Source organism: Narcine bancroftii, chromosome 10 (genome assembly GCF_036971445.1).
Source record: "Narcine bancroftii isolate sNarBan1 chromosome 10, sNarBan1.hap1, whole genome shotgun sequence".
NCBI lineage: Eukaryota > Metazoa > Chordata > Chondrichthyes > Torpediniformes > Narcinidae > Narcine > Narcine bancroftii.
In genome coordinates, this window is record NC_091478.1 from 55,359,564 (window position 1) to 55,372,928 (window position 13,365).

Genomic DNA, 13,365 nt, shown 5'->3' on the forward strand with positions numbered 1-13,365 from the left:
GCTGTTCCCCCTCCCGTCGGTGTTGCCCTTGTCGTGCGCAGTTGCGCACCCTGTTTGGCTCCGTGAGCCATTTTTTGCAGTCCTGCGGTTAGTGGGTCGCGACCCTGCGGGGTCTCCACTAACCTCGGTGAGTGGGCTTCTCTTCCCACGGCGGGTCCCTGCTTTTTCGTGTAGGTCTCTTTCACCGTCTTTCTTTCTTCTTTTCTTCCCGTTGTTTTTGGCTTTTCTTTCTTAGGTGCCATTTTCTCCACACTTTTATTTTTTATTTGTTGTGATTTGTGTGTCTGGGGCTTTGCTTTTTCATTTTTTTTCCTTTTCTGGAGAGGGCTGGTTTCTCCTACCGGCCACTACTCCATCACGTGACTCCACCGAGTTTGTCATATTAAAGGTGAATTGTGAGCAGTTTCTTTATGGCTTGTGACCAAAAGGAACTGGGTTGTAGTTATTTGAACTTGCTTTGTCTACACCTTTGCAGTTAGAAGCTGGAAGTAGTGCATCTAGTGTGACCTTGCAGTATGAAGACAAACACCAGAAGATTGTAGTACAAGTTGACATAAACAAGGAGATATTACTATCTTCCTGGTTGTGGTAAATATACATCTGAGCACATTGCTGAATGCTTTGAAATGTTGTTGATAGTACTTCAATATTTAAAAAACTGTGTCAAGTGAAAGATGTGTTCTCAAACTGCTAAAAAATATTTGCAACCTTTGTATGTGGCATTTTTTACTTTATTTGAAATGAAGTTTAGAACTATAATCTTCACTTTCAGCTCGCAGTATGCACTTATGAGCAAATGAATTAGAAGCAGGCATTTAGGTGCCTTGAACCTTTGATAAAATCATCTGTGATCCAATTGCAACCACATTCCCGTTTACCCATCATGACCTTGCTGAAAGAATCAAAGTCTTAAAATATTCAAAGATTGCTTCCATTGCTCTTTGAGGAACTGTTCATGATCCTCACAAATTTCACCTCATCTATCTCTTGATTTTAAGAATAACTTCTGATTTGGATTTTTCCTCTAAGGAGCATACTCACCGGCTCAAGACCATTCAGGTTCTTATATGTTTTAATCCAGTCCCCCTTGCTCTTCTGACCAGGTACAGGTGCAAGCTACCACTCCACTCTTTCCTCATCATACAGCCCACTTATTCCAGATATTAGTTTCATAAAATTCTGAACTGCTCCTAACACATTCAAATTTTTACTATAAATGAAGTCCAATAAAGTAGTTTGCTTGTGATTTTGTAGTGTATGCACTATGCAAAGTGTGGAGTAAGATCAACTTGCACACACAGTCAAATTGAGGTCGAAGACTGATTTATTGCTCTGCCAGCTCTGTTTATGTTCACTCCCTGCCTCTGATGACAGGAGTGACATCATTGCAGCACTGACCTTCGAATGGTCGTCCTTCCCACTGTTTCCCACTGTGCGGGAAGTCATGCGGGATGATGGCAGTTGGTCCCTACAGGGCCCTTGCTATCGCTGCATTCGCTGGCCATTTTGAAAGTTGGGTCATGACTTGGTTCATGAGCCACTACAATCTCTCCATTATCTTGTCGAACCATAGATACTAGCACAGAGGCAAGTCCTTTGACCCATTTGGTCTGAGCTGAATTATTTTTCCTCCTAATCCCATTGACTTGGACTGTAGTCTTCCTTACCCCTCCCATCCATGTACCTATCCAACCTTCTCTGAAATGTTGAAATCAAACTTGCATCCACCACGTCCATTGGCAGCTTGTTCTACATTCTTACCATGCCCTGGGAATGCATGGAAAAAGGATTTATTGGATTGCTGTTGTGGAGATCCAGAACAGACCTGGTGGGTGCTGTAAGGATGCTGATTCCTAACAGGAATTTATGGCTTCACTGTGAAACTTGTTTTCTGTTTCTTTCATTTCCATATTGTCAAATATCAGGTCTGTTGTATGTGAATTTTTTAAGTGAACTATTTTGTAAATAAATTATTTTTTATCTCGTAGAATCCAAACCTGAATTTTAAGGAGGTGACTTATGAGCTGGATCATCCAGGATTCATCCTTCGTGATAGCAAAGGATTGCAAATAGCTGTGTATGGAATCCAGAAGGGGATGGGGATTGAAGTCTTTCCTGTTGATCTGATTTATCGGCCTTGGAAGCATGCAGAAGGGCAGGTACAGTCGTGTGACTGGAATTAGCCAGTTGCTATTTAAAATAATTTGTGGTAATAAGAATTCTTAGCTTGATGACCTCTATGTTCCTTGACCCTCTCTTCACTGCCTCACCAGTTTGGTGTCATACTTATGAATATGTTTGCATTTTCTCCGTTTCCCCAATCCTGAAGGAGACCATAGTTAATGTTATGAGCAATAAAAATATTTAAAGGCTAGAATCACCAAATGTGTTTTTCATAACCAAGTCAAAATTGTCTGATTTTGCATATTCCATTGTAGGATCAAATTTTTGAACAATTGCAAAAGGCCAAATAGATGGAGTTAAGCTGTATGTTTTGCCTCTATTTCAGCCAAGGATTTAAATGTAATAAGCAGTGTTTGAGTTAATTTTCTCTTATTTTGAGTTACAAAGGAAAATGGTGCCAATATTTATAGACCAAGCCCAGGGAGAATTTTTTTTAAAGAACTGCAGGGAGATGAAAATTCAGCTCTGAAACTTGCAAGAGTCATAGTCATACAGCGTGGAAACAGGCCATTGACTCAACTTGCCAACACCAACCAAAATAGCCACCTCCATTAACCCCACCTGCCTGCATTTGGCCTACATCCCTCAACCCATCCGATTCCATGCATCATCCAAATTTCTCTAAACATTGTAATAGTAGCTGTCTTCATCATCTCTGGCAGCCCATCCCATACATATTCTACTCTGTTTTGAGGGGGGAAAAAAGTTACTGCTCAGGTTCCTTCTGAATCTCTACCCCACCCCCCATTGCCTTAAACCTAAGTCCTCTGGTTACTGCTTCCCCTCTGGGCAAAATATACACCTGATCCACTCATGATTTTGTACACTTCTGTAGCGTCTGCCTCAGAAGCGCTATCAAATAAATGCTCACTACTTTCAGTTCTCAGTAGAATGCCTTTAATCATGTGATCACCCTCTTTTACGTCACTTCTGGTTTGGAAGCCCGAAATGTCATGACGCATCTGCTAAGTATCCCTACCAGGACTTTGGAGGGCCCACGCCATCTTTTTGGGTGAGTACACCGCGGTGATTTGGCCCATCCCGGGTCGTGATCGCTTGGCCCACTACACCATCCCCCACCCCCAGAATCGCCTTTAAAACATGCAGTAGACTTGGGAGGACGACCTCTGCTCCTTATGGAAGGATATGCACAGGTAATGATAAGTCCAAGTATGCGGGCCTTAAACGGTCCACCATGAATAAGTCAATTTTCCCACCAATGTGAACACTTTGCTGTCACACTGCAAAACCTTGAAAGGTCCCTCATGTGGCCTTCATAATGGAGTGACTGTCCTTGCAGATGGACAAATGCATACTCCATTGAATGCAGGTCCTCAGGAATGTGGGAAGGTGGATCGCCATCGCATCTCTCTGGAGGAGGGTTTCGTGCAGCCACCCAATCTTGAAATCTCTGCAGAACATTAAACTCATCAAAATATTCATCTGGTTGGTTGAAGTGCAGGTTGCCTGGAACAGTTAGAGGGGCACCATAAACCATTTCCGCTGAGAATGCAGGCAAATCTTCCTTCGGCCTAGTCCTTTTCCCAGTAGTACTAAAGGCAAATGATCCATCCAATTGGGGCCTATGAGTCTGGCTTTCAAGGTGGACTTAAGGTGACTGTGGAAGTGTTCAACCAACCCATTTGTGGGCAATAGGTGGAGGTATGATGTAATTGGCTTTCACAGAAATTCACCAAACCAGTCCATGAGGATGTCGTAGACTGGGCCCCATGATCTAATGTGATGTGGGTGGGAACACCAAATCCCGCCACCCAGCAGTGAGGAACACCTGGTCACAGGTTTCGGCATCACAGGCGGGGAGAGGAGTGGCTTCAGGCCAGCACATAAGACAGTTTGTCACAATGAGCAGATACCTCATGTCCCTTCTTACTTGTAGAGTATAATGAGGTTGACGCGCACGTGATCGACCCAGCGCTCCATGGGAGAAAAGTTTTGCACTGGGGGCCTTTTTATGTCTATGAATTTTGGACTGCTAACAGCCACACAGCATGACCTGGCCCACAGCGTGACATCCCTTCTCAGCCCACGCCAGACGAATTTCGAAGTGCGCTGTAGCTCTATGGAAAAGGCCATGGATGGAATCAAACAGGCACCATTGGCAGGATAGTGGGAGAATGAGGCCGGTCGACTGGTGGAAGTGCCAAACAATAATGTGGGGCCCTATGGGCATGGTTCAAAATCTATCACTTTCAACCCTGTGATTGCAGTCCGGTAACTCTGCACCTCTTGATTTGCCAACTGGTCTTCGGCTAATTTCGCAACATTGAGGCCACCACTAAGTGTACGGGTGGATGGTCGGGACATTGCGTTAGCCACAAAGTTTGTCTTCCCCTCCAAATGCTGGACGTCCATGGTGAATTCTGAAATAAAATATGTGCCGCTGTTGTCTGGTGTTCCACAGATCAGAAATCTCCTGGAAGGCAAACGCCAGAGACTTATGGTCTGTATAGGCTGTAAACGGCCTGCCCTCCAGCATATATCGGAAATGGCTCACCACCAGATAATTCCCTATCAAATACACTAGATCTGAGTTCCGGCAGCCTGAGGTGCTTGCTAAACAAGGCTAGAAGGTGCCAATGACCTTGAATGAACTGTTCCAACACAGCAATGACCGCCCTATCAGAGGCATCTGCAGTGAGCGCCAGTGGGGCCGAAATATCAGGATGCAACAGCAATTCAGCATCTGCGAGCACAACCTTGGCTGCCTTAAATGCAGAGTTGGCTTCTGGGGTCCAATGAATGTCCTTGGGTCTGCCCTGCAGCAATACAAACAGGGCGCAATATGTAAGAAGCAGCTGGAACAAAATGGTGATTAAAACGTCACCATACCCGGAAATTCCTGAAACCCTTTAGTCTTGGGAAGTGCTGGATGGTGTCGACCTTCTGTGGAAGGGGCTTTTCTCCCTCGGGTATTGTGTGATGTCCCAGGAAATCAATGGCAGTGAGGCCAAATTGGCACTTAGCTGGATTTAATGTGAGGCTATATTCTTCCAAACACTGAAACCGATGAGACAAATGGTGTTTGTGTGACTGAACATCTGGGGTGGCAATAAGAATATCGTCAAGGTAGATAACAACAAAGTCCAGGTCTTTGCCAATGACATCCATCACCCGTTGAAAAGTTTGGGCCGCACTTTTGAGGCCAAACGGCATGTGCAAAAACTCAAATAGGCCAAATGGTGTGATTATGGCTGTTTTTTGGCATGTCCGCTGGGTGCTCTGGAATCTGGTGATATCCTTTCACCAGATCCACTTTGGAGAAGATCTGACAGCCGTGATGGCAAGCAGCAAAGTCCTTTTTGTATGGGGCAAGGGTATCTGTCTGGAACTGTAACATCATTCAAGCGGCAGTAATCACCACATGGGTGCCAACTGCCCAATTGCTTCAGGACCACATGCAAGGGCGATGCCCAAGGGCTATTTGAATGTCAGATTATTCCCATTTCTTCCATAGCTTTAAACTCCATTTTAGCTTGAAGATATTTGTCAGGTGGGAGTCTCTTTGCCCTGGCATGAACAGTAGTTTGGATGTAATTTTCCACACCATGGGCATTCGAAGTGCTGCGCAAACTGGTGGCCAAAAGTGACAGGAACTTGGCCAATAGTGCAGTGTACAAGAGCGTGTACTCCAAGAGAGGCAAAGGAACAATTCCAGAACACCAGGGATATGTCTGAAATGTGGTGGCATGGACTAACTGACCACATTTCACATCCATCAACAGCTTATGCTCTGAGGAAGTCCACGCCAAGGATGGCCTGACCCACTGCAGCGATCACACAGTTCCAACAGAATGTCGTGGCTTCCATACTGATGGTAACTTGGCACGTGCAGAAAGTGTTGATGGACATTCCGTTGGCCGCCTGCAATGGGGCCACCTTGGTCCTGTGCGTTTTCTCAAAGAACAGGGACTGCACTAGGCTGAGTTCTGCACCTGTGCCAATCAGAAATTCTCTTTGATCATGGCAGTCACACAAGTACAGAAGGCCATTTCGAGCACCAGTCACTAATAACGGCCGGCCATGTCGTTTCTTGTTGGATCCTCTGCCTGATTGGCTGGATAAGTACATGGAGGCACACACCTTTGGGTATTTTTTATCCATGGCAGTGATAAAAACACCAGTCTCTTTTATCAGGACGGTCAGAGATGCACACAGTTCTGGAGGCGCATAGGGTACTGGAACAGCACCTGCTGTATATTACTGGTTGTATGTGCACCGTGCTCTGCTGGAACTGGCCATACAGCCTCTCAGCCTCCTGGGTGACTGTATGTGGGTCATTGAAGTCTATTGCAATGATGGCAGAGGAAACATATACCAGGAGTTTGGACAGAAACAGTGTCTCAAGTAGAAAACAATCAGGGTGGCCATTAGCGAGTGCAATAATTTCTATCATAAGCTCCTGCATATTCAGGCCCCGAATACCATGCTCGTGCTTGCTGAGCTCCAGCGTGTCCAGTAAAAATCGACGGAACTGCGTAGATTTTTGGTCCGCTGGTAAGTTGTCAAGATACCAGCTCACCGTTGCAGCCATAGCGGAATCCAGGGTGCTAAATCACATGCCAGAATTTGGTATCTTCAGAGTTGATGCTTCTCAGGTTAAATTGAGCTTCAGCTAGCTGAAGCCAAATCTTTGGCTGGTGAGCCCAAAAGGGTAGGAGAATAACCCCCACCCACAGCATTAATAGTAGCTGATGCAGCATCCTGCATGGCTAACAACTTGTTGAAAATGTTCCAATGTCATTGGAACCTGTCAGGGTCACCGATGTTGCATCTGCTCAGTTCTCAGTAGAATTCCTTTAATCACACGATCCGCCCTCTTTTGCGTCACTTCCGGTTCAGAAGCCCAAAACAGTAAGTGACATCAGGGCACGTCCGTGTACCACCTGACCGCGCATGTGTCTGCTGCCAGGACCTCAGAGGGCCAATGGCATCTTTTTGGGTGAGTACACCATTGTGATTTGGCACATCCTAAGCTGCGACAGCTCGGCCTACTACACCCCTGTGATTACCCCTCATCCTTTTGTGCTCCAACGAATAAAGCCCTAGTCTACTGAAACACTTCCTATAACTCCGATAGCTGAGTTTTGGCAAAATACTTGTAAATATTCTCTGTACTTTCTCCAGTTTGAAAACCACTGTTCTAAATAGACCTTACCAACATTTTTTACAGCTGCAATTTCTATCCTCAATACTCTTGACTGACGAAGGCTAATGTGCCAAAAGCCTTTCAATCAACCTATCCATCAATACAGCTCTGCCCTCTTCAATCCTGGTCACATCTTCAGGAAAAACTCATTTGTGAGTGGTGACCTCCCATGTCCAAACTGTGCTAACGACCCATAATTAGCCTGTGTGTGTAGATCTTCTCCCTCAGTATACTCTCCAGTCACAGATATTGGACTTGCGGGCCATAGTTCCCAGGCTTTTCCCTGCTGCTCTTTTTAAATAGAGGCGCATTTGGCATTCTCCAGTCTTATGGCTCCTCATCTGTATTTAATGACAACTCAAATCTCAGCCAGACACCCTCAATTTCTTCTCTAGCTTATTGTGCTCAGATATATCTAATTGGGGCCAGGAAATTTTCTATCTTCACACATCAGGACCTTCAGCACCTCTGCGACCATAATACTGACTATTATCAAGATGCTACCATTGACTGCCCCAAGTACAGATGTACTACTACATGAAATTGCTGTTAATCTACCATAAGGCAGACAAAGATTCAGTGTTAACATTGTCCAGCGGCCCTTACATTCAGAGAAAAAAGAGAGACCCCAAGTGTCACTGAGTGTCTGTGGATTCACCTCCAGTGCTCCCGCGGCTTCTGCAGTTGCACAAGACTCCAGTTCAAACCATTGGCAGTCTGACCCCATATCAAACCTCCGACACGATGAGGAAGCCTTCAGCCCTTTGGGAGCGCTCCTTGCCCTCAGCATCCTTTTGAATCCCTGTTCTGATCCCTGGTTCTCATGAACCATTTTCCAGCAGACCGCAGTCTGGTGTGAGTCCTTTCACCTCGAATTGCCATGAATTTGCAGCCTATGGGATTTCCTCACTCACAAGTCGCCAACAGCATGCCATCTATGATCTTCAGCTGTAGAGCCCTTTGCTGGTCCGTCACCATGGTCATTGTCCCTGGGATCATCTCCTCTGCTTCTCCTTCTCCACGGGTGATGTTCTCCCTCTTACTGGTGCCCTGCGCCTGTCCACAGCTCACCCGGAGTCTGCAACCCATCGAACCCATGGCTGAACGCACGGTGGGCCATATCGGGCTCAGACCCTGTTGTCGTAGGATTTTAAGTAAAACACTGTTGGCTCTTTAGCAGGCTGTTTTAAGCCTGTACGGAGCCGTGGGCAGTTGGACCCTGCAGGGAAGCGCTGTATCCACTCCCAGCTCTCCCTGGTTTACACTCCCCTGCAGGGGAGTGCTATCTCTGCTCTCAGCTCTTCCTGGTCTACAGCAGCACAGCTGTTACCTCCTTTGTACTTAAAATTTCATGGCATTATCCTTAAGTTTATATCTACAGAATTATCTCCTGTTCCCCTTTTGCACTGATTTCCTTTTTTAGCTAGCACCATCCCCGAAACTCCTCCAGTTATACACTTAATTCCAACTTCTTATAACTGCCTTGTGTCGCCTCCTTGTTCTTGACCAGATCCTTAATTTCCCTCATCGTTCAAGTTTCCCAACACCTTCATGCCCAACCATTCACTCTTAGCAGATGTACATGTCCAAGATTCATCGGCACATTTTCAAAAACATCCCACTTTATTAACATTCCATTTCAAGGTAACTCTTTAAGACAGCATAAAAGTGCAAGAGGAACTTCGCAGGTCAGGCAACATCCATGAAAAGCAACAGGTTGTCAGGGTTTCGGGCCTGGGCCCTTCACCAGGAATGCCAGAAATTGGACACATGCCTCAATAAGAAGGTGTGTGTTGAGGTGGGGAGAGAGATAACTGTTCACTGGCTTGTGATAAGTTCAATACACAGGATATGAACAGCTCATTCGGGACTTTGTTTTAAAAAGGTGAGATGTGGTTAGTTTGTCATGGATAGAATTGAAATACTGAATTAGTCCTTGTTCTTTTTTTATATATGAAGCTCTCCTTTATTCAACACTCGTTAATGAATCCAGATATCTTCTGTTTTGCTGACTACCCATGTCATACGGTTGTGACAGACATCTTGAAAGCCCCTCCAGAGGATGACAACCGGGAAATTGCCACGTGGTATGTACCTCATTTGAAGTTGTTCTCCCTTATGAGATGCTGGACAGAGCTACGAAAGTTCTTTACGTGGGACAGCTTTGAATTGCAGAAATTCAAGGCAAAGAAAAAAGGTCACTTGGTTTGTCATATTCGTGCTGTCCAGAAGTTGCTATTTAGTTCAATTGAATTTTTCCAGCTCTTGATCTTGAGTGCGTAGATCATTCCTGTACTTAGTAAATAAGTATTTTTGTCTCAATTGCTTACTTGTTGTTTCAGACCAACATATTTCTTTGGGAGAAAATTGTTTTCCCCATTCAATAATCTCATGGCAAATAGAAATGGGCCTTTCCTGTGCACCATTTAGACTTGATTTTCAACTCGATTAAATTTCTGGTCAAAGTCCTTTGGTCCAAAGAAGAAAACACAAACCAAGCCAGTCTCTGTATAATTAAAATTCCCTAGATCATCCAGTTCTGTCACACCTGTTTAATATGATCTTTTTTTTTTCGTTCAGGAAAGCATCAAACCTAAATAGTGTAGATATTATGCAATTTGGCAGAAATAAAACAATATTTTTGATGAAGTTACTTGTTTGGTTCTTGGGCATTGGAAATGAAAACAAAAATTTGCACCAAACATTGCAGAAACTGTTTTGAATGTGGTTCTGGGAATCATTTTATTGGAAGGATTTTGATGGCATGCATAGAGAAACAGGAGAAATTTAAGATATATTTTTAAAAAAATGAATATTATGACCTTTCACATTGTTGAATTGGAACCGAAGTGCCACCTTCTGACAACAAGGGATCAAATGTGTGTCAACAAGCTGGTCCGAAATTGGAATGATGGAGTTTCTCTCACTTGGAGTCTTTAAACAAGTGATGTGCTGTAGGGATTGGTACTAGAATGTTTGTTTGTAATATGTATAAATGACTTGGATGAGAATGTAATTTGTCTGATTAGTATGTTTAAAGACTATTTGCTGAGGTTATCATGGTGGTAGGTTGTATAAAAGGGTATGATGAGTCACCATACAAGAGGGAGATTGAAAACTTGGCTGATCGGTGCACCAACGACAACCTCACAATCAATGTCTCCAAAACCAAGGAGCTGATTATGGAAGAGAAAACCAGAGGTGTGCGATCTGATGATCACTGGGGGGGATCAGAGGGTCAGAGGGTGAGCAAATTCAAATTCTTGGGAGTCACTATCTTGGAAGGCCTTTCTCTGACCCAGCACAGAAATGTCATTTGTGAAGAAAGTATGTCTCCACCTCTACTTTCTCCAGAGTTTGCAAAGGTTTGGTATGAAATCAAAACTTGTGTGCAGGAGAAAGTGTGCTGACAGGCTGCATCACAGCCTAGTATGGGGGCGCAGAAACCTCTGCAAAAGGTAGTGGATACAGCCCAGTACATCACTGGTAAAGCACCCTGCCATTGATTAAATGTACATGGAACATTGCTATTAGCAGCAGCAATCAAGGATTCACACCAGCTAGGGCATGCTCTATTCTATCAGCTGCCATCAGAGAAGTATAGTTGCCATGCACTCCGCCACCATCTAAGCATTTTTTTACTTTAATCATTGCTTTGTTTTTACAAGTCTTGTACCACCAGGCTCGGGAACAGTTGTTATCCCTCATTCATCATTCTCCTAAACAACAAACTCAGACTCATTTGAAGACTCTTACCTTGCACATTATTTAATATTCATATTTATTTTCTGTATTGTAAAATTTGTTTGCACTTCCATATTTACATTTCTCTTTTATACGTGTCTTTTCTTGAAAACAGTTTTTGCATGACCAATAAGTAGAACTTTGCTGGCATGCAGGAAAAAGAATCTTAGGGTTGTGTGTGATGTCATGTATGTACTCTGACAATTAATCTGAACTTGGAATGGAGGACTGTAGTTGTCCAAAGAGATTGGATAGGCTGGGTTTATTCTCGCTGGTGCGCAAGAGGGTGATCAGGAACATGAATAGGGTGGGTGGTTCTTTTCATGGGAATATAATTAGAGGACACAGTTTAATGTGAGAGGGGAAAAATTAAAAGGAGATCTAATGGATATGTTTTTATGCACCCAGTGTGTGATAGTGATCTGGAATGAGTTACCGGAGAAGACATAGTATTGGGAACATTCTTTTTAAGGGAGACCACTGTTCACTGGAACATGCTGCTGATTTGATTTTTTTTTTGGTTTTTGTTGTTTGCTAACTCAGTTTTATTCTCTTCAGGAAAAGCTTGGATCTCATTGAGACCTTGCTACGTCTTTCAGAGCTCGGACAGTACGAGCAGGTCAAACAGCTCTTTAACTTTCCTATCAAACACTGTCCAGATATGTTGGTACTGGCCTTGCTCCAGATCAACCCAACCTGGCACACTCTGCGCCATGAGCTGATTTCCACACTGATGCCAATTTTCCTGGGCAATCATCCAAATTCTGCCATTATCTTGCACTATGCATGGCACGGACAGGTAAGCTTTAATTTTGCAGAGGTTGGGGCCATGGTGTCTATGCTTACTTACTTAAAGGATTCATTGGCATTTTTGCTAGTTGTTAGTGTCATTCCATTTGACACACAACCTTAATTCAGTTAGTGGAATGGTTTCAGAAGATTCTTTTAAGTAGAATTTAATGTCTCAGTGTTGTGTGCCACTGCCATTCTGTAGTGTTACTCAAGGCAAATACTTATTTAATTTTTTAAATTAAGGATTTTCAATCAACATGGAGTTACAAAGCAAAATCAAAGAATCTTTTCAGATATACTATGAAATAACAGAACAAAAGTACAAGTTGATAAACAAAGAAAGACAAATCAATCCATGGTCACAATGATCAAATTCTGGATTATTGTTTATAATACAAAATTACACACCATGCTGGTCCTTGAATAGGAAAGTTGAAAACAGGAAAAGAGAGAGAAAAATTATTATTATCTTTTCCAATGTTTTCCTTTGCTCTCAACCCACATGCCATTGATGCAGACTTAAATCAACCTTATTTTTCCAACTAATATATACATTTTCTCACTACAGCTGAAGCTAATCTCAAAAACGCAATTTGATACCTAGTTAATCTCAATTTCAAGATCAATATTTTAACATGTAATAAAAAAAATGTTGGTTCCATCAGTAATTTATTCTTAAGAACTTTCTCTAAAAACCAAGTTGTGTCCAAAAAAGTTGAACCACATATCCAAGTAGAATGTAGGAAAGAACCTACTTCCTTATGACACCTAAAGCATAAATCTGAAAAAATTAAATTGTATCTCTTGAATTTTTTAGGAGTTAAATACAGCTGATGTACTATCTTTACATATATTTCTCCAATCTGCCTGATCAATTATTATCCCTAAATCTTTTTCCCACTTTAGATTTATATAAATCTAACTTAGGTATTTTATTCTATAATAATGAATATATTTCAGATACAAATTTTTTCTTCCCACCTTCCATAAGAAAGATTTCAAATTTTGACTGCCTTGACAATCTTAGTGTGTGTCCAAAATCATCTAATAATAAAGCTCTAATTTTGTAATAACAAAAAAGAGTACTTTGTGGTATTTCATATTCTTTGAAAGGATATTAAATAACCAGCTTCTTGTACAATTGTAATTCCTTTCTGATCCCATATTTTCAAAAGTTGATTTTTAAGCATAAAAGGAAAAAGTTTATTCTGGTATAAAGGTGTCTTTGCTGAAATTTTCCCCTGGGTACCTATTTCCTCATTTATCATATTCAATAATTCAATTAAATGTCTTAAAATGGGTGTTATATATAAATAATAACTTAGAATTCCATTTATAAATAAATCGCTCCTTTTTCTTTTCAGCAATTTTAGTTAACTCAATATTAGCCCAATCCGATGGATTACCAAAATCAAACATTCTATTAATACATTTCAATTGTGCTGCTCCATAGTAATTTTGAAAATTCGGAAGTTGTA

At 42.5% G+C, this 13,365-nt stretch overlaps 1 protein-coding gene across 8 annotated transcripts in view; it reads left to right on the top strand.

Annotated features, from left to right (window-relative positions):
- The window catches only part of cnot1 (CCR4-NOT transcription complex, subunit 1), a 325,223-nt gene that overhangs the window by 129,754 nt on the left and 182,104 nt on the right, over positions 1–13,365 (top strand). For all 8 annotated transcript variants that reach the window (XM_069900952.1, XM_069900955.1, XM_069900953.1 and 5 more), the window contains 3 exons: positions 1,989–2,159; positions 9,311–9,438; positions 11,654–11,894. In XM_069900952.1, the coding sequence (XP_069757053.1) occupies positions 1,989–2,159; positions 9,311–9,438; positions 11,654–11,894 (540 nt within the window). The remainder of the gene's footprint in view (positions 1–1,988; positions 2,160–9,310; positions 9,439–11,653; positions 11,895–13,365) is intronic.